This window comes from Pteropus alecto, unplaced genomic scaffold, assembly GCF_000325575.1.
Source record: "Pteropus alecto unplaced genomic scaffold, ASM32557v1 scaffold129, whole genome shotgun sequence".
Lineage (NCBI taxonomy): Eukaryota > Metazoa > Chordata > Mammalia > Chiroptera > Pteropodidae > Pteropus > Pteropus alecto.
Genome location: NW_006442597.1, coordinates 652,186 through 674,110, shown reverse-complemented (window position 1 = coordinate 674,110; position 21,925 = coordinate 652,186). Strand labels below are relative to the sequence as shown.

General features: G+C 35.7%; 1 protein-coding gene and 1 pseudogene across 2 annotated transcripts in view; one reads left to right on the top strand and one right to left on the bottom strand.

Moving 5' to 3' along the window:
• CENPP (centromere protein P) overlaps positions 1-21,925 on the bottom strand; it is a 207,293-nt gene that overhangs the window by 179,546 nt on the left and 5,822 nt on the right. For both annotated transcript variants that reach the window (XM_025040468.1, XM_006922811.3), the window contains exons 2-4: positions 9,227-9,408; positions 7,513-7,601; positions 309-397 (exon numbers count right to left, since the gene is read on the bottom strand). In XM_025040468.1, coding sequence (XP_024896236.1) covers positions 309-397; positions 7,513-7,601; positions 9,227-9,408 — 360 coding nt within the window. The remainder of the gene's footprint in view (positions 1-308; positions 398-7,512; positions 7,602-9,226; positions 9,409-21,925) is intronic.
• LOC112471816 lies at positions 4,107-4,225 on the top strand (annotated as a pseudogene).

Here is a 21,925-nt window from a genome sequence, read left to right as displayed (position 1 = left end):
AACTCTTCCCTGTAGCACTTAACATAGGCATAATTTTAGATTTCTGTGATTATTTAATACCTGACTAGGCTACAAATTCTATGAGGATCAAAGATTATATGTTTTTGCTCACATTTTAATTTTAATGCTTAGTGCATAGTGAAAGCATAGTAAATTTTTATCGAGTGAAAGAATAATATAGAGAATATAGGCTTAAATATAAGCCATAATAGTGTGATGCTTTCAGAAATATTTTGATATTTATTTATAAATTCAAAAGTATAGAGTGAAAACAATCCCTAAAAAAATAAATCTCTAAAATATCTTACCTGGACACAAATTCACTTAATTCTGAATATGAGGTGGGCTCCATTATTATGTTGAGGTCAGTAATAACAGAAGATAAATTCTCCTTATTCTAAAATTTAAAAAAAATATATATGTATCAGAGCACAGTAACTTTTAAATAAAATAAAAAGACAAAAATAGCTTAAAAATATGAAAATGAAATGCCACCAAGTAAGAGGAAAATGTAATCATTAGAAGGTACTGAAATATTGGTTATTTGTTAAAGGAATAAAATTAGATCCTCGCCTGCTACCAAAACCCAAAATGAACTTTAAATGAATTACTTTCTTAAAAACTGAAACCATAAAATATTAAGAGGAAATATAGACATTTAAGTTAATAAGTGAGTAAGGAAGAAATCTCTAAGCAAACAATAATAGAAAAATAAGCAAATATAATTACATAAAAAAGTCAAAATATCTATATAAAAATGACTATGACTAAAAGAGAAGCAATAAACAGGAAAATTTTTACCATAAATATAACAAGAAGATAGGAAAACTACAAAGAAAAAGACAAAGAACATGAACTAAAAAGTCAAAGAAGTAAAAGACAATTCACATGAAAAACAACATTCGTTCTCACTAGTAATAAAATAAATGTAAATTAAAACAATGAGATGATGTTTTGTTTTTTTTTTCTATAAAATCATTTGGGCAATGTGTAACTTAACACATTCAGTCTCTGTTCCAGCAATTTGACTTCTAAGAATCTATCTTAAAGTAATAAAGACAAAGACTTCTGGCTACTTATTACAAAAAAACCTCCCTCCCCCCAAAAACTCTACATTCAATAATGGGGATTGCTAAATAAACTGTTACATATTTTGAACTGCAAACTCAGGTTTTCTTCTTTAGTAAATTTTCTTCTACTACATATTTGCCTATAATTTCTCTCACATTTTTTCTATTCTTTTTTTTTGGAAAAATCATATATTGACTCTCCATTGTCTATTTCCAGATTTTTTTTCATTTTAATTGCTCTTACAGGTGATTTTTCTCAAGTCTATCCTCCATATTATATTCTACTCCTGGCTACTTCTAATGCAGTTTTCAGCACTATAATCATCATTTTCTTCCTTGCTTCCTTGCTTCCTTGCTTCCTTCCTTCCTTCCTTTTCCTTCCTACCTTCCTTCCTTCTCTCTCCCCCGTCCTCCCTCTCAGCTCTCTTTTACTCTTACTAAATTTTCTTTATATGCTTTCATTTGAGAGTCAGAACAATTTTTATATAGCATGTTCTTGTATTTCTTGGATTAATTCTTCCAAAGTGCATTTATCTCCATTTTCTTATTAATTCCTTTCATGGTAGTGGTTTTACATAAGTCCTAAAAGATGATGAAAGAACTCTGCACCATCTTTGTGCTTTGAATTTTGTTAATAGGAATAGGTCTAAAAATTTTTGCTATTTCCTAAGAAAGACTGAGCTCCTCAGCTCTTCCTCATTTGTAGGATTACTATCTGACTTGCTGGAAAAATGAATATTGATGGTTTGTAATCTTCGTTTAGCTTTTTAGCTGCTCGAAGGTACAGTGGGAATTGTTAGGAATAGCTGCAGTTTAAGTAGGCTATCTGTGGGCATATACCACTGTAATCAAAAACACACATTCTAGAGGCACTCTTACAACTCAAATAATAAAAAGACAACCCAATTAAAAACTGAGCAAAGGATCACAACATTTCTCCAAAGATGATATACAAATGGCCAATAAGCATATGAAATGATGCTCAACATCATTAGTCATCATCTGTTAGTTGAATTTGATCCAGTATTTCTACACCTAGATATATACATAAGGAAAGTGAAAACATGTCTATTTAAACACTTGAACATGAATGTTTATAACAATATTACTCATAATAGCCGAAAGGTGAAAACAACTCAAATGTCTATCGACTGATGAATGAATAAACAAATTGTGATATATCCTCACTATGGAATGTTATTCAGCCAAGAAAAGAAAAAGGATAAAGTAACAATACATGCTACAACATGAATGAACCTTGAAAACATTACGCTAGGTGAAAGAAGCCAATTAAAGAGACCACATATTATGATTCCATTTACATGAAATGTCCAGAATAGGCAAATCCATAGAGGTAGAAAAGAGATTAGTTGTTGCTTGGGTCTGGGAAGAAGGGGGGGCGGGGGATTGAGAGGTAATAAGGAGTATGGGATTTCTTTTTGAGGTGATAATTTCCTATAATTGAAGTGGCGATGGTTGTACAACTCTGTGAATATACTAAAAACTAATGAATGTATACTTTTTAAATGGTTGAATTATATGATATGTGAACTATATCTCAATAGAGTTTTTACAAAAAAGAAAAAAATCTGAGGCATGTCTTATCTTTTGTTTGAGTATGTGTGGGTGTGTTAATTTTGGCCTTTCATCCATTAGGCTAGGCAAATAATCCTGTCAGCATAGAGTCTATGATTTACTAGCCCCTCTATTTCTCTCTTTTTTTTTTTTGGTGGAGCTTGATTCTGTCTAGCCACTGGTAAGCTGACTTCAAGATACATGCTATTTACCCATCTCTCTCTTACTTGTCATACTGCTAACCAGGTCACTCTTCCCCAATTAGTAAAGGAGGGAATGGAGCTTAGAAACAAGCTGACCTCAAATCTCCAGCCTGAGTCTCATCAACACATTCCTTTCTACCACAGTCCATTTAACTTAAGTCCAAAGTTCTTCTTCTCTACGACTTAAGGATTATAGGTAGAGACATTCAGGAAAAGGGTCCTGTTAACTTTGCAAAATTAATATACTCCTCATGAAGCATCCTATATAAGATTTCAGTGTTTTCTTTCATTCACATTTGATTATCATCATTAGGTACATTTCTTTGGAGCCTGTGACAGGATTTTATTCTTTTTTAATTAAAAAATTTCCCTATTTTTGAATAGTTTTATTCATTTCATTGGGTTTAAAGAAGAGAAGTTTTGAAAAGATACTTACTCCATCCCTCTCCCACAAACTTTCAACCATCTTATTTATTACACTGCATGGACTATGAATGCTGACACGTGTCAACTCTGATGTTCTTACAATTCCGCATAAATAGTACAGCACTAACAACACCAGACAGTAAATCTGGGGAATGGAGTTGCATGTTCCAACCACATCTGACAACGAAAGCTGTGCCAACGAGAGTGATCATTCAAATTCTCCGGGTATGTTTCTGTATAAAATTACGGAGCTGACCTAGATAATATATAAAGTCACTTTTGGTTCCAACATTCTGTTAATGTGATTTTAGGTGACTTTTGCTTTTACTATTGTATTATTGTGTTTTATTATAACACCATTCTATAAGTAGGACAGCTTTATTATTTAAATTAAAATTTTTTTGATAGCTAAACATCTCCCTCTGGTGGAAATTTTATTTAAAAAAATGTTTTAGAACACAGAAGGTCACTGTGTCCTCATCAGTTTTTTTTTTTCCATCAGTCTTAACTATAAAAATTTGTTCAACATGTAAAATGGTAAAACCATTTTAGAAGGCAATCTAGTACCATCAATCAGAATTTACATGTACATCTCCTTTGACTCAGCAATTCTACTAGAAATATATTTCTAAAGGTATACCTATATGAGTAGGCCTAGAATATGTGAGGGTTTACCACTAGTAAAAATTTCAAAATAATTCTCATTACCCCATTACATCAGAATTCTAAGCAACAAAAATTAAAAATGAGTCCTTTGTTCCTTTATTTTCCAAAAATGCCTGTGTCCCACATGAGTTATCCCTAAAATTTTGCTGATTAGAAAACTGTTTGTGTCTATGGCCTTGCTAACCTGAACAAGCCCAAACCCATCTGATCTTGGAAGCTAAGCAGGGTCGGGCCTGGTTAGTACTTGGATGGGAGACCACCTAGGAAGATCAGGTGCTGTAGGCATAAAAATTAAAAAAAAAAAAAAAATAAGGGATTGTAAGCTGACAAGGTCCTTGCAATCTGTGAGGTCAACTAAGGGTTGACTTGCCTAAAAAATAAAAATAAAAAAATAAAAATTAATAAAGTAAAATAATTAAAATGGTTTGTGATTACAAGATCTTGCTTACCAATCTGGTCCTCAAGAAGAATCATAAAATTGGAAAGAGGTATAGAGAAAGTGAGTGTTCTCAACACAGCCAGGGAAAACTTGCTCTTCCTGTAGCAAGTCAACCAAACAGTTTAAAAACACCTACATAATTTGAAATGTAAAAGACAATTACTATGCTCTGTGTCTTTCCAAGAATATCAACTATTTCTTTCAGGTTTTTTTCCTGCATTCCCTAAAGCATCTGGGACAGAAACTGCTGGTATTCCCCAATTTTGCACTTCATTCTTGCCCCACATTTTCATTAGCCACATGGCCATATATAATGAAGACTAAATTTCCAGCCTCCCTTGCTCTAACTTATCAGCCAACAGAATGTAGATGAAAATTATGGGTGTTACAACTTCTAAAAAGTTTTCTCAATAGCAAAGGTGGGCCCTTGTTTGCCCATCCCCATTCCTGATGCCTGAAATGCTAAAGTGATTCACACCATGATTTTAGAAGCCATGTGGTGACAGCGGAGCCTGATGATCATGAATCCACCATACTAGCCCTTGAAAACTTACTCTGCAATTTGCTTAAGCAATAGAGAAATAAACTTGTACCTGCAACCACCTTTTTTCTAAGTTTTCTGTCATGTGCAGCTCAACTAATTCTGATTCGTTCATCATGTGAGCTAATGGTATAACTTTAAGCCATTATTAGATTGTCACAAAATTTTCAATTATGCCTTAGTGGTATGGGATCAGAATATTAGCTTAAAATACTATTGATGTGGAGGGAAGGGCTGGGCTGGTGCTACCACTGCCTGGTAGGAGGCAGGAAACATGGCCACTGCAGTAGGGGGAGCAGGGCCTGTATGGCAGGATCCACATAGCTGCGGTCTTGTCTGTGCTGCCTCAAAGCAGCCACCCAGGACCAGCAAACTAAACCACTGTGAGAGCTGCAGGGGCCCATTGTCAGTTCACCCTGGGAATGCCTCTGACCAGGGAATAGCCATTCTTCAGAAGCACATCATATTATAAAAATGTCCCTAAACTGTGACCTCATCTTTGATCTGACTCCTGATGGAATCAAACTGCTTGATGCTTTCCTTCAGGGGTTTAAGGTGACCAAAGTATGCGACTTAAAATAAAGTTAAAATATACAGTCTATTTTATCTCTCAGGCCATAGCTCTACTAATGAGCACACTGATAAATATTTGTGCATCTTAGAATGTCCAGCTCCACTGAGTAGCTCATTCACCTCAACTTTAGAGGACGATCTCTTTTTTCAGTTGGACTTGTAGACCAACCTCTCAAGAGCAAGCCTAATTTTGCCCATAATATAACTTCTCCCCAGATAACCCATGGAATAACTATGGGAAAAGATGAACACCTATAATAGAAAAAACCTGCAGGACTCCAAAGCTACTTAGGATATGGCCTGTAGTCCTGGCCTATGAACGGAGGCCAGGATGCATTTGATGTATCACCACTCTGAGTTTAGGATCACACTGGCCACAAAGAAAGAAAATGTAGTTGGTCCTTCTATAATGCAACCTTCTGCAATGGGGCACATCTAGGGGTTCTTGGGCCACACGATGGAGAAGCCCGGGGTCTTGGCATGTGCTGTCTATCCCAAACGAGACCATTCCATTTGGGTCCATGACCTGTTTTAGTCTTCAGCAGATGATCTTTGAGGTCAGGCAGAACAATGATATCACTTTGGTAACCCTGAGTGGTTCCAAAGCCTGGTGCCAGCCTGCGAACAGTATAACTCCCCTAGGGCCACTCATCACCTAAGCTCCTGTGTTGTATTCTGTTCAATCAGCTTTGGCAATACCACACTGTGGATGTTCTTGGTCACCCTGGCAGTGTTGAAAGGGGACAGTTTGAGGTAACAGCAAGCTGGGAGCTCTGTCATCAGATGAGGGGCCTAGAAAACTTGTAGCTCATTCTCAGCCTGCCAGGATTTGTGATGACAATCAAGACCATGGACTGCAAAGAGTTCTTGAGAAGCAAAATCTTCTAGCCCAGTAATTGGACCCAGGCACTCTTGACTAGTTGGGGGTGTCTGTCTGATACCTAAGGAGGCAGGATCCTGGTTACTTGACATCAACTCCTGTCCTATATAAAAAGGGACTATGGAGCTGTTTTTGTGGCTGAGGACAAGGATGTGGAATCTTGGCACATGACCATGAATGCAAGCAAGTACCTTGTCCATAGGATTCGGTGTGATGACCAGTCTACACCCACTTTAGTTATCTTATAAGCTAAGGCCAAAAGCAGCCTGCCTGCCCTTCCTTGATCCTTTCCTCTACACATACTCCTTGTTGGCCCAGCTGGCAAAACTCACTACTTGAAAGTGCTTTCTGCTATCAAAGCATAAGCCTCGCCCCTGTCAATTCTCAAAATTATGCCTGGATACCACTCTTCTCTGAGCCAGCCTTTAAAAGTGTCTGAGACTTGTTCTTCTGCTTTACCCTGGTCAGGTGTTGCATGTTACCATTCTGTCTGATTCCTGAATTTATGTGAAAAGCTTAGCCAAAATTATTTTCCTCCTATGTTGTATCTCAGCAGTTCAGAACTTTCTGGCATAACCATGAACCACCTTGGAGTCTAATCCTCCAGCCCTGAGCAGTCTTCAGATGGCTGTGGTCCCAGATGACCATTACTTCATGAGAGGCCCTAAGCAAGAACATCCAACTGAGAGGCTCCCAAATTCCCGACCCACAAAAAAAACAGATGAGATAAAAAATGTTTTCATTGTTGTTGTTTAAGCCACTAAATTTTGGAAAAATCTGTTAAGCAGCAATAGATAATGGATAATACATGGCTGGTATATCAGCTAACTAGTGAGGGCTTCTGGGACTGTTTCCATGATCTCAGGGATTACACTGGGAGCCCAGGAGCTTTTGGCTACTTGTGGCTCCAATAAAGCACCTATGCCCTTGACAACAACCCTACCATATGCAGTTGCTGGGTTACTATAATTATACCTTAAAAACTTTTGAAATGATACCACTTTGCAAAAATGTGCTACAAGGGGACCCTGGTTTATAAACTCTTCCTTAGCTCAGCCACTACTGGAGGCTGGGGGTGGGTAGGAATTTTTTATTTCACAGCAAAAGAATCTGTTATCACAACATACTCCTTAATTTACCTGGATTTCCAGAATCTGAAATTCAAGTTGAAATGTAATCATGTGGCAATTTCCTGATAATCTGTGACTCTGTAGAACTTTCTTTATATCTGTAATACAGAAAAATAAATATTTTGTTTCCAAATAATAATTTTCTTCAAATACCTGTTATTTAATTTTGTGTGAATACCTATACTATTCATATGGGCATATGCATGAAGTAAACGTTAGTATTTGCATTGAAAGTATCTAGAATAATGTGCACCAAATTGATTACCTTTGTAAAATAGGATTAAATCAACTTATATTGTCTATTTCTCAAATATATCAAAGATTAAGAAATAGAAATATGTTAGTACCACCCTAGAGAAGTTTGAATCATGGTAACTGATAGATGTTTTTCATTTTTTCAACATTACCTGGTTCTAGTTAAAGATGTTAAATTGAATATATGTGTTTATGTGCTCTCTCTTAGAACTTTATTAAAATGATAGCAAAAGTATTTTTTGAAGTATAACCTGAATACACTTAAATGCATAAAATGACCTATTCTTAAGTATACAGCTCAATATTTTTTTACATATGTATTTTCTATGTAACTACCACTGAGATCAAGATACAGAAATTATAAAGTACCCCATGAAGTTGCCTCAAGCTCTTTCGCAGGCTATACGCTACTCCCCTCCCCAAGAGATAACCACCATTCTGACTTTATCACCACATAGTTTGACTAATAAAGGTATTCTGAGGAGAGCACAATTCTACAAGGATAAGTAGGAGAAAGATGATAGTAACATAATTTTAGAAGCTGAAAATCAGATGGACGAACTAGGTATCACATGGAAAAGTAGAACTGAAAACTGAAACCAAGCCAGCAATGGGGAAAGCTCGGATTCAAGACCATTTACATAGCAGAATACCAGAAAGGCATTCTGAATCAGCAGCACCAAGTATCAACAGATGGGGGTGAACTTGGGGCTCAAAATAAGAAGACTGAGACATTTGCACTGTAAAAGTCTTATACATGGCCTAACTTCACTCTCCATCCTCTCTGTACTCCATCTCTTCCTTTTAAGTACCTAAAGTGTCTAAATTCCATCATTCATTTCTATATGAAATTCAAACTTCTACTGAGGTGAGCTGCCCACTCTCCCTCTTCTGCTGTCTTGAAGGTTATTTTGATGGAAATCAGGAAGCATTTCCGAAAGTGATTTCTTCTTTAGGGAATGCTAACTTTAGTCAAAAGTTCCTGATATCCAATTGCACAGCTGAATTAGCTTCCTCTTTTCTGTTAGAGCATCACAGATCTTTGGCAATAAAACTTAGTTATTGAGACCCAAAACCCTCCTCAGTCAAATAGTCCAGCTGCTGAAACATTTAATTTTGCCACAGGCCATATTAATTAGGATTACAGCACTGCAGATGAAGCAGCTCTCATGTCAGTGGTGGGTAACTCCTAAGAATTACAAAATTAATGGTATTGTTGTTTTTACAATCCCTTATTGCTGTCACTTGACTAAAGTTATGAGAGACGGTCTTCTTTAGTATCTACCTCAGGCAGCTTTTAAGAGTATTATGTACACAGTGATATTCAAAAGACACCCTACAAAACAAATGTACCACGACCACACATTCAAATACCCTGCAGAATTTTAATTCAACCATATCCCAATCAATTTCCCATGCTTAACAGGGTAAGCTTCAACAACACTTCTAGATTAAAATGAACACTTACTCTTTTCCGCCACTTCAGTGCTCATTAGGTTCTCTGTCTTCTTGGAGTAATTTCTTATATTGATACCAGTAAGCGTACTTAGAAATAGAAGTTCTGATTCTAAATGTCCAAGATTACTTCTCAGATCTTTTAAAGATTCCCATCCTTCAGAATCTGATTGGTATATTTCTTGAAATGATTTTCTAAAAAGCAAATATTGGAAATAATTACTCCAATGAATCCACCTAATATCTACAAATTTCTTCAAACAATTCCCATTTTGTCCTCCTTACTCTCTTCCCATTAAAACCAATTCAAAACCAATATGCCTTACTAACACTGCAACCTTTACTCACAACATAAAACCAACTTAACCAAATCATACTACCATATTTCTACATCTTGGAAACAACTGTAAAATAAATTATAACAGGAGTACTCTGTGAAATTAAAGTGTCCATTTAGGAATGTTTAAAATGTTCCAACCTAAATGTCTGATATCCTAAAACATCTCAAATTATTTTAAAAGATGTTATGAAATTAAAAACAAAATAAATTAGTTAGCTGCAACTTCCAAAACAAGTATCATATAGAGCATTTTATATTAAAAAAGAGATTCTCAGGAAATCTAAGAATACAGGGGGTAAAAATTCCAAAGGAATAAGAAATAGCTAATCTCTCCAAACAACACTACAATCAGATATTCTTCTTTGAAAACGTGTAACTCTACTTTCCTTGAAAAAGAATAAAATTTCAGCTAATAATTGCATTGAATGGTATTTTAGTTTTTGTCATACTTTATTGCCTTAATACTCTCTGCCATATCCTATACTGTTGACTTCAGCCATCTTAAAACATGCCTTCCTTGGATTCTGGGGCATGATTATCCTGATTCTCATTTCACATCTTGGGTTCTCCACTGTCCTTGCTTCTTACCTGCAACCTTAGAGGAAAACCCAAACACTCTTGCCTTTGCTATCCTAAATATGCACTTTCTCATTCCAGAGAAATATTTGATTATTAATCTCAGCTCCTCTATGCCAGTAAATCCTAAAGCACACCTCTAACCATATATCACTTCTTCCTGCAAAGTAGATTTAGCTTGATAACTCATTAAATGTTCTTTTCCCCTCAAATTAGCTTTTCCTCTAAATTCCCCTACTTACACTAATGGTAAAAGTTGTTCCTTTATAGCTCAGTCTCCATATCTTTGGAGTCACCCTTGGCTCCATTACTCCCTTCATATCTGGATCTACTGCCATACTTTCTACTCTTTCACATAGCAATCCCTATTTTTCTATTCCTAATTCCTCTACATTAGCCTATGCTCTTATGTCCTTATACCATGTCTCTAAGAAATAACCTAACTCTGTATTCTTCACACTGGAAATCCAAAACTTGTACAAAATTTGTAGTTAACTTTTTAAAATTGTGTTTTAGTACTAATTTGAAATATTAATATAAGTATATTCTGAGAGAATACCATGTGTTATTTTGTATGTGCCACCACTGATTGATGAAAACCATTACTTTAAACATAGAAAAATAATGAAAAAAAGAGAGAGGCTATCTTCATTTATAAATGACAAGTTCCTGTCAAGTGAATACTAAATAATGTCACAGCAAACTATAAATGAAATGTCAAGGTATTTCCAATAGAGCAAAGTGATAAGAGAACTAAATCATCACATTAAAAGATAAATACGTAAAACTCAAAAAAAGAATCTGTTGCTGGGAAAGGGGAGAATGTGGAGTTATTGTTTAATGGGTAAAGAGTTTCACTTTGGAGCAATGAAAAAGTTCTAGAGAAGGATAGTGGTGATAGCTGCATCACAATGTGAAAATACTTAATGCCACTAGACTGTACACTTAAAAACGGTTAAAATGGTAAATTTTATGTTATATATATTTTACCACAAAAAAAGACAAACTGCATATTTTCATTTATAGCAGTGATTTACTTTGAGCAAAATATCATTGACCCATTTCAATGAATAATATTAGTTTGAATAATTTTGGATTATGAATTTTATTGGTTATGAAGTTTTATTTATAAATTTGTCTTGTTAGCATACATTTTTTTGGTCAAAAGTAGAGGTTCTTAAGAATTTGTCTCTTTTAAATGAAATCTACATGAGACTTGAATTTAAAAGTCAATAAGCTAGTATTATGGAAAGATAATGGAGTAGGAAGCACCAAGAATCTGTCTTCCCATCTGGAAAAAAATTGCACTGACAGAATCTGTCTGATATAAACTTTTTGGAACTCTAGAATCTGCTGAAGGCTTGCAACTTCCAAGAAAAAACTTGGACATAAATTATGATCAATTCTGGCTCGTAGTACAGTAGTAGCTACCTATCCCCAACTCCAACTACACAGCAAGCAGCTGTGCATATGTTCCTGAAGCAACTTGCACAGAGCTTAGAGGAGCCAGGGGAAAAAAAGGACTCGGACACCAGAAACACGGTGGACTGAAAGACATCCCCAGATCTCTCCACTTGAAACAACAATAAGCTGAACATCTAAAACTCAAACATAGGCATAAGAGCTACCATAGGTCAGAACCCCGATGTTGGGTGATAGACTGGGAGAAAAAAAGAAAGCTGCCTCTCACAGCAGGAGCTCCCTATAGGAGGAGGGGTAGGGGAGAATATGCGGCGACTTTCCTAAACAGCACTACCTGGGAGAGCTGTAAGCTCCACGCAGCCAGTGGCAGTGCCCAGGAATCAGGGCAGAAACCAGAAAAGCGGGAAAGGCAGGAAAGCAGGGATGGCAGAGAAAAAACAGTTCATTTTAACCAGCTGCATTTGCAAAACTGAAACTGAGCTGCAGCCCGCATCCCCCAATCCAGAGGGTCCCTCCTCCCATATCTTCTGAGACCGAACACTGCAAAGCCCCAGGGGAATCTGAACAAACACTACCGATACTGTCGCTAACACTGACAGGGACTGAGACCAAGAGTAGCAAGTGTGATTGAAAAACTATGAGGAAAAAAAAGGCGTTATTAAGACATTATACAAAGCAGAGATCCAAGAGGCTCACATGCCACCTACTGGAAACCAAAACAAAAATGCCTTCTTTGTAACAGGCTAAAGAGAGACCTTTATACAATAAATCATCTTTCTGGAAAAAAAAGCAGAACACACTTCCATTAATGCCTAGGTGGAGAAATAGTCCATTAAACACCATGAACAACCAAGGAGACGAGGCAGTTCAGAAAGAAAGAGAACAATCTCCAGAAAATGAGCTTACAGATATAGAAATATGCAACTTAAATGACAGAGAATTCAGAATGGTACTTCTGAAAAAACTCAATGAAATCCAAAACAATTCATATCAACAATTTCAGAAATTGAAAAAACAATTACATAAGTAAACTGAGTTCTTTACAAGAAGATTGAAACCTCAAAAAGACCTTCTGGAGATAAAGAACACACTGCAAGAGATGAAAAATGAAATAGCAAGCTTGGGAAATAGAGTCAACAAAATGGAGGAAAGGATCTGTGGTATCAAAGACAGAAATCTAGGAAAAAATCAGAAGGAAGAAGAGAGAAACCAAAGAATGAAAAATAATGTAAGAGAAATACAAGAACTAGCTGATACAATCAGGAGAAAAACATGAGAATATTGGTTATTTTCGAAGGGGAGGAGGAGCAGAGATTAGAAAGCATTTTCAGACAAATAGTAGACGAGAATTTCTCAAATCTAAGGAATGAGCTGGAGCTTGGAATTCAAGAAGTCAACAGAACATCCAATTATCTCAACCTAAAAAGGCCTTCTCCAAGATACATTGTATTAAAATTAACGAATATCTACAACAAAGACAGAATTCTCAGGACAGCCAGGGAAAAGAAGACGGTAACCTATAAAGGAAAATTCATTAGATTATCATCTATTCACAGCACAAATCTTACAAGCCAGGAAGTAGAGGAATCAAGTATTCAAACGATTAAATGAAAGGAACGAACAGCCGAAAATAATCTATCCAGCTAAGCTTCTCTTAAGATATGAAAAAGAAATAAAGACCTTTCCAGACATACAAAAATTGAGGGAATTCTCCTCTACGAGGCCTGCATTACAGGAAATACTGAAAGGGGTCAGCTAACCTAAAACAAAATGACAAAAAAAAAATACATATTTAGGAATAAGGCGACTAGCAGGAGAGTAGTGCAACTATAATAAAGAAGATATTAAAATCTTAATAAACAAGAAAAGATTTGTTATAGCAAGTCGATAATGAACGTTCAGCATACATAGGGACGAACTGAAACAATAACAGAAAAGGGGAGGAGTCAAAGATCCAAATTCGCAAAGGGAAGTGGAATAAGACACACATATAAGTAAATGGACAACTATATATATATAACTATCCTTTACATATTTGTAATGGTAACCACACAACAAAGATTCAGAACTGAAGTATAGAAAATAAAAGGACAAGAGAGAAATCCAACCAAAATAAAAAAAATAGGCACACCTACAAGGAAGCAATGGAAACACCCACCTACCAGAAAGCAAAAGATAAAATAGCTATAAGACCTCACATTTCAATAATCACCCTAAATGTAAATGGAGTGAACTCACCAATAAAAAGGCATAGAGTTGCAGAATGGATCAAAAAACAAAACTCAACCATATGCTGCCTCCAGGACATCTCAGCTCCAAAGACAAATATAGACTCAAAGTAAAAGGGTGGAAAATGATATTTCAAGCAAATGGCATTCAGAGAAAAGTGGGAGTAGCGGTATTAATATTGGACAACATAGACTTTGAAATCAAAAAGGTAAAGAAAGATACTGAGGGACACTTCATAATGATAAAGGGAATCATGTACCAAGAAGACATAACACTTATTACTATCTATGCTCCCAATCAGGTAGCCCCAAAATATATAAGGCAATTACTAACAGAACTAAAGGGAAAAACAGATCAAAACATTATCGTAATAGAGGAACTAAATACTCCACTGTCGGATATAGACAGATCATCCAAACAGAAAATCAATAAGGAAATGACATCCTTAAATGACACATGGGATCAACTGGACATAATTAACATTTATAGAGCCTTGCATACCCAAACAGCTGCTTTCACGTTCTTCTCTAGTCCACATGGAATATTCTCAAGGATGGACTACATACACAGAGATAGCTTCAACAAAAGTAAGAGAGATGAAATCATACCAACCATACTCTCTGATCTTAATGCTTTGAAATTAGAAAACAGCAAAAAGAAAGCAGGAAGAACCATAAATACATGGAGATTAAACAACATACTACTGAAGAATAACTGGATCAGAGAAGAAATAAAAAGAGAGATCAAGAGACACATAGAAACGAATGATAATGATAGTACAACACTTCAAAACTTTTGCGATTCGGCAAAAGTGGTCATAAGAGGAAAGTTCATATCATTACAGACCTATGTCCAAAAACAAGAATGAACCCAAATAAACAACCTAATGCTTCATCTTAAACTAGGAGAGGAAGAAAAAAATGAAGCCTAAAATCAGCAGAAGGAAAGAAATAATCAAAAGTAGAGCAGAATTAAATGAAATTGAAAACAAACAAACAAACAAAAACAATAGAAAAAGTAAATGCAACAAAGAGCTAGTTCTTTGATGAAGTTAATAAAACTAACAAACCGATCTATGGTCACGCCACCCTGAATGCGCCCGATCTCATCTGATCCCAGAAGTTAATCAAGGTCGGACCTGGTTAGACCACCTAGGAATAACAGGAGCTGTATGCGTTAAAAAAATAATAATAATAAATAAAAATTGACAACCTCTGGCTAGACTCTCTAAAGAAAAAAGAGAAAGGACACAAAAAAACAAAAGCAGGGATGAAAGACAAGAAATTATGACAGATCCCGCAGAAATACAAAGGATCATACAATAACACTATTTGAAAAAGTATATAACACCAAATTTAATAACCTAGAAGAAATGGGCTAGTCTTTAGAAAAATACAACCTTCCTAGACTGAATAAAAAAAAACTGTAAAATCTAAATAGACTGGTCAGCAGTATGGAAATTGAAACGATCATCAAAACCTACGAAAAAGTAAAAGTCCAGGACCAGATGGCTTCACCAGTAAATTCTACAACATTCTAAGAAGATTTAATACCTGTTCTCCTTAACTCTTCCAAAAAATCAAAGAGGAGGCAATACTTCCTAACTTATTTTATGAGACCATTATTACTCTGAAAACAAAACCTGATAAAAATAACACAAAAAAAGAAAAGTACAGACCAATCTCTCTCATGAACACAGATGCAAACTCCTAAATAAGATACTAGTGAACAGCAACATATTAAATACAGCAACATATTAAAAAGGTTATACACCATGATCAAGTGGGCTTCATCTCAAGGGCACAGGGATGGTTCAACATACACAAATCGATTAATGTGATAAACAAATTAAAATATAAGAATCATATGATCATATTGATACATGCAGAAAAGGTATCCATTTATGATCAAAACACTTAAAATCAGTATAGAAGAAAAGTATCTTAACATGATAAAGGCCATATATGACAAATTCTCAGCTAACATTATATTGAATGGTGAAAAAAATAAAAATCTTCTAGGATCAGGAACAAGGCAAGGCTGTCCACTATCACACTGTTATTCAAGATAACACTGGACGTCCTAGCCAGTGCAATCAGGTAAGATAAAGATACAAAAGACATCCAAATAGGAAATGAAGAAGTCAAACTGTCACTTTGCAGATGACGTGCTTCCCTATATAGAAAACTCTAAAGATTTCACAAGAACACTACTAGAAACAATAAGCAAATACAGTAAAGTTTCTGAATACAAAAAGCAATGTTCAAAAATCCATTGCATTCCTATATTCTAATAATGAAGTGTCAGAAAAAGAAGTGGAAAAAATAATCTCACAATTGCAATAAAAACAATAAAATAACTAGGAATAAATCTAACGAAACATGTGAGGGATCTATATATTGAAAACTATAAGACCCTATTAAAAGAAATCAAAGAAGATACAAAGAAATGGAAAGATATTCCATGGATTGGAAGAATCAACATCGTTAAAATGACCATATTACCTAAAGCATTATACAGATTTAATGCAATCCCCATCGAAATTTCATCAGCATTTTTTAAAGAAATAGAACAAAAAATCATCAGATTTGCATGGAAGTACAAAAGACCCTGAATTGCCAAAGTCATCCTGAGGAAAAAGAACACAGATGGAGGCATCACTCTACCTGACTTCAAATTAAACTACAAAGCAACAATAAACAAAACGACATGGAATTGGCAGAAAAACAGACACACGGACCAGTAGAACAGAATCAAGAGTCCAGAAGTAAACCCATGTTTATATGGGCAAATAATTTTTGATAAAAAAGCAAAAAAACATACAGTTCAAGAAAGGAAAGCCTCTTCAATAAATGGTGTTGGGAAAACTGGAAAGTCACCTGCAAAAAAGAATGAAACTAGACTTGTCTATCACCACACACCAAAATTAACTCAGAATGAATTAAGGATGTAAATATAAGACTTGAAACAATAAAATGCATAGAAGAAAACATAGGAACTAAATTCAAGGATCTTGGACTTAAAGAGGATTTTATGATTTGACCTCAAAGGCAAGAGAAGTAAAAGCTAAAATAAATGAATGAGACTACATCAAACTAAAAAGATTCTGCTCAGCAAAAGAAATCGTCAGCAAGGTACAGAGTCAACCATCCGAATGGGAAAATATATTTGCGAGCAACGCCTCCGATAAGGGCCTAATATCCAAAATATACAAAGAACTCATACAACTCAATAACAACAACAACAAAAACAAATGATCCAATCAAACAATGGGCAGAGGACATGAACAGACAAATGGCCAACAAATATATGAATAGGTGCTCATCACCACTAGCTATTAGGGAAATGCAAATCAAAACCACAATGAGATATCATCTTACATCTGTTAGAATAGCTATAATCAACAGGACAAGTAGTAACAAATGTTAGAGAGTATGCAGAGAAAAAGGAACCCTCATACACTGCTGGTGGGACTGCAAATTGGTACAGCCACCATGGAAAACAGTATGGAGGTTCCTCAAAAAACTAATAATTGATCTACCATATGATCCAGCAATCCCTCTACTGGGTTTTTACCCCAAAGACTTGAAAACTTATATTTGAAAAGACATTTTCACACCAATGTTCATAGCAGCATTATTCACGGTGGCCAGGACATGGAAATAACTTAAGTATCCTACAATAGATGATTGGCTAAAGAAGCTGTGGTACACATATACAATGGAATATTATTCAGTCATAAAAGGAGATGACATACTGTCATTTGCAACAACATGGATGGACCTTGAGATAATCATGCAAAGTGAAATAAGCCAGACAGAAAAAGCTGAAAATCACATGATATCACTTATATGTGGAATATAAACCTAAAAGCAACAAATAAGCAGGACAAACAAACAGAGACTCATGGACAATAGACTAGTAGTTACCAGAAGGTAGAGGGGAAGGGAGAGGAGGGAGGTAGATGTGCAAAAGGGGTCAAATATGTGGTGACAGAAAGAAATCTAACTATGAGAGGTGAACACACAATCTAAATATACATATGCCTTACTGTTAAAATGTACAGCTGAAACTTATCAGCTTTCGTTAACCAATGTCACCATAAAAAAAAATTATTTTAAAAAAGAAAACTAAAAAAACAGTTTATGCAAATTTATTCTTTATTCTCAGGCTCTTTGCAATCACAATTGAACTTTTAAATTGAGCAATAATTTTATTTAATAAAGAATGTACTTCTAAAAAAAAAAAAAGAAAAAAAGAAAGGACTCACTCTCCCAAATATAGAGGATCTGTGCTCCAGTGGCTGATTGTCGCTTCTGATCACAGAGGTGCAGTCAACAAGACAGGCAGCCATTGTTGTTGCACCTCCCACAGTGTTGCAAGCCCCTCCCTCTAGCTGAAGGGACTTCTATATTTGAAAAGTCATAGCTCTTTTTCCCATCATCATTTTTGGCTTTTCCCCTTCCAAAAGCCAGATAGTAAAGATAAGGACATTCCCAATCAATTGACTATATGGAGAAAGTACAAAAGTTACTGTGCATGTGCAAGGAAAATTTTGAATAAAAACATAAGAAGTCACAAGAAGACATTAAGTTTGCACCTCAGGCTGACCCTTGGAACTCAAGACAGCCTACAACAATAAAGAAAAACAAAATACACAAAACAACAACAAAAAACAGCAAACCCTGGGGAAGGTGGGAGAATCTGATTTCCAGAGTTATGACATTATTAAAATGTACAATTTCAACAAAAATATTACAAAGCATAAAAAAAAAAAAAACAACAGGAAAGTATGGCCCATTCAAAGGATAATATAATTCAACAGAATTTGTCCTGGAAAAGGACTTATTGGAAAATATATTAATGATTTTAAAACAAGAGTATTAAAGATGCTCAAAAATAAAGTAAGCTGTGGAGAAAATAAGGAAAATGATGTGTGAACAAAATGGAAACATCAATAAAAAGATAATAAGCCCAAAAAGAAAAAAAAGAAGAAATTCTGGAGCTCAAAAGTACAATAAGTAAAATGAAAATTTCACTGGAAGGATTCAAAGGCAGATTTGGGCAAATAGAAGAAATTTGTGAACTCAAAGAAAAGACAAAGAAAATTATCAAAGCTAAGGAGAGAACAAAAAAAAGGAAGAAAAATGAACAGAGCCTAAGGATCTGTGGGATACCATCAAAAAGACCAACATGTACAGTGAGAGATCCAGAAGAAGAGAGAAAGGGAAAAAGAATATCTGAAATAATGCTGAAAGCTCCCCCAAATTGGTGAAATACATGAATATAAATATATAAGAAGCTTAACAAACTCCACGTAAGATGAACTTAGAGACTCACACCAAGACATAGTCAAATTCAAAAGCCAAGGAAAAAGAGAGATCCTAAAAGATGTAAGAGAAGCGAATCATCACACACAAGGCATCATTAATAAGGTATGAGCAGATTTCTCATCAGAAATTTTGAAGGCCAGAAGACAGTGGGCTGCTATTTGCCAAAAGAAACATGCTAAAAGAAAAAACTGTCTGCCAACAATCCTATATCTGGCAAAACTGTCTTTCAAAAGTAACGAGGAAATTAAGGCATTTCCAAATAAACAAAAACTAAGGGACTTTGCCACTAGACATACCCTGAAAGAAATGCTCAAGGGAGTCTTGTAAGGTAAAATACAATTACACTAGACAATAACTTGAAGCCACATAGAGAAATAAAGATCTCAATAAGGCTAATACATGAACATTTTAAAAATCTAGTATATTGTAACATTGGTTTGTAAAATGCATTTTTTGTTTTCTCCATGATTAAGAGATCAACATTTCAAAAATTAGCCTAAAGCTACTATTATTGTACCTTTTGTTTATAATTCCAAAGCTTATTTTCTACAAAACTTAAGATGCAAATGCATTTAAAAGAATTATTAGTTTAAGTGGGAAGAGGGACACACAATGTATAAAGATGTAATTTTGTGACATCAAGAACCAAAAAGCAAGGAGACAGAGCTACAAACAGGTAGTTTTTATATGTCTTTGAAGTTAGGATGGCAAAATTCAAATTACAGTATTATAACATTAGGATGTTAAATGGAATCCCTCTGGTAACCACAAATAAAATAGCCATAGAATATACACAAAAGAAAATGAGAAGGGATTTTAACATTTCACTAAAAAAAAATCGAATACCCAATATGAGACAGAAATTCAGGAATGAGGAATAAAAAGACTTAGGTCATATAAAAAACAAACAGCAATGCAACAGAAGTCTCTCCTTATCAATACTTAAATGTAAGCAGATTAAACTCTCCAAACAACAGGCAGAGGTTGGCGGAATGAGTAACGCATGATCCAACCATATGCTGTCTTATAAAAGAATCACTGTAGATCCAAAGACACAGATAGAAAGTGAAAAAAAAAATAGAAAAAGATATCCTATGCAAAAAGTAACGGAAAGAGAGCAGAGGTAGATGTACTAAGATCAGACAAAATAAACTTTAGATCAGAAAAGTTCACAAGAGATAAAAAGGGCATTATATTAATGAAAGTTTCAACACAAGAATATATAAAAAATTCTAAACATTTAAGTATCTAATGATGGACTATTAAAATATATGAAGTAAAAACTGACAGAATTAAAGGAACAGTTCTACAATAACAGATGGAGTTGCAGTTCAAGATGGTGAAATAAGAGCCTGAATTCACCTCCTTCCACTAACACACCAAATCTCTACTTTCATATGGAACAATTTCTTCTGAAAGAAACCCAAAATCTAGCTGAGCAACTCCTATACATTGGACAAATGATTTAAAAACACACACACACACACACACACACACACCAAAACGGAGGTAAGAGAGGTTGAGGCACAATCTCACTGTAAACACCATCCCAGGCATGGCAACTCATTATTGAGAGGGAAATAACAACCCCGAGCTGCTCTTCAAAGAGCAAAGGTTTAAACGCCATAACTGGTACCCCAACTTTTTGGACCAGCACCTGAAGGATGAGTCCCCAAAACATCTAACTTTGACAGTTAATAGGGCTTGTGTCTGTGAGACCCACAATGCTGCGGCAAACTGAGAAAGAGTTCTTATAAGGCTCACGAATGTGGACTCACTCACCCTAGGATCCAGCATAGAGGCAGCCAACAGAAAAGCATCCAGTCTTTCTGTTAAAAAGGCCTATTTCATTAAGTTAAAGCATCAGCCCGAAAGGCAGGCTTCTAATTTAACATAGTGGCCAATCAAAATAATCTCCAAAGACATTGACTGGTGGGCACGATCTTTGCATTCTCCTGCTGCTTTACTGCAGATGACCAGTTACCCCTGGAAAGGAGTTTATGCACTTGTCTGGCACCCCGATTTTTGTGGCTGCCCCCAGGGAACACCTCATGAATGCCTAGCTCTGGCAGCCAGCAGAACTTAGAATCACAAGTCCCATAGGACTGTAATGGAGAAACAGTTATTTACTGACTACCTGCCCAAGGCACAGAGCAGAGAAAGCAGATGAAACACACCCTCATCTTTCTGTGACAGAAGTATATTAGCTCACCTTCATGGCTGAGGTCTGAGAAGCAGGCTTCTAATCAAACACACATCTAGAGCCCAACTACAATCCTTTCCAGAAACTTGGGAGGCCAGCAGACTCCATCTTCACACTCTCCCTCTGCCCAGCTCCAATTCATCAATGTCTCCAAGAAAGGAGCCTATGTATATCGCTGGCACCTCAATAGTTGTGGCTGCTGCCCAGAGGACACATCCCATTACGGCCTGGCTCTAGTGGCCAGTGGGGCTTGCAATCATGGGTTTAACAGGAAAGCAGCAAAGAAACACCATTTACCTGGCTATCACACTGGGGCTCAGTGCAGAAGGAGCAGACAGAAATGACCATCACCCAGCTTTCCTGAAAGAGATATATTTGCATACTTTAAAAGCTGCTACTTGAGGGTCTGGTTTCCCAACAATCTGAATTTAGGTGATGACTGAGATCTTTTCCTTTTCGGACAAGTCTTGACATATCCTCAACTACTGGGAGCCAGTAAGAATATGGTCTGTTTGGACAATCTCAAAGATTTGAGAGACAAGAAGACTAAGAAGAGGGTTAAACAATAAGGTTAATTTACTACAGGAGGCCACTCCTTTAAGACTGAAA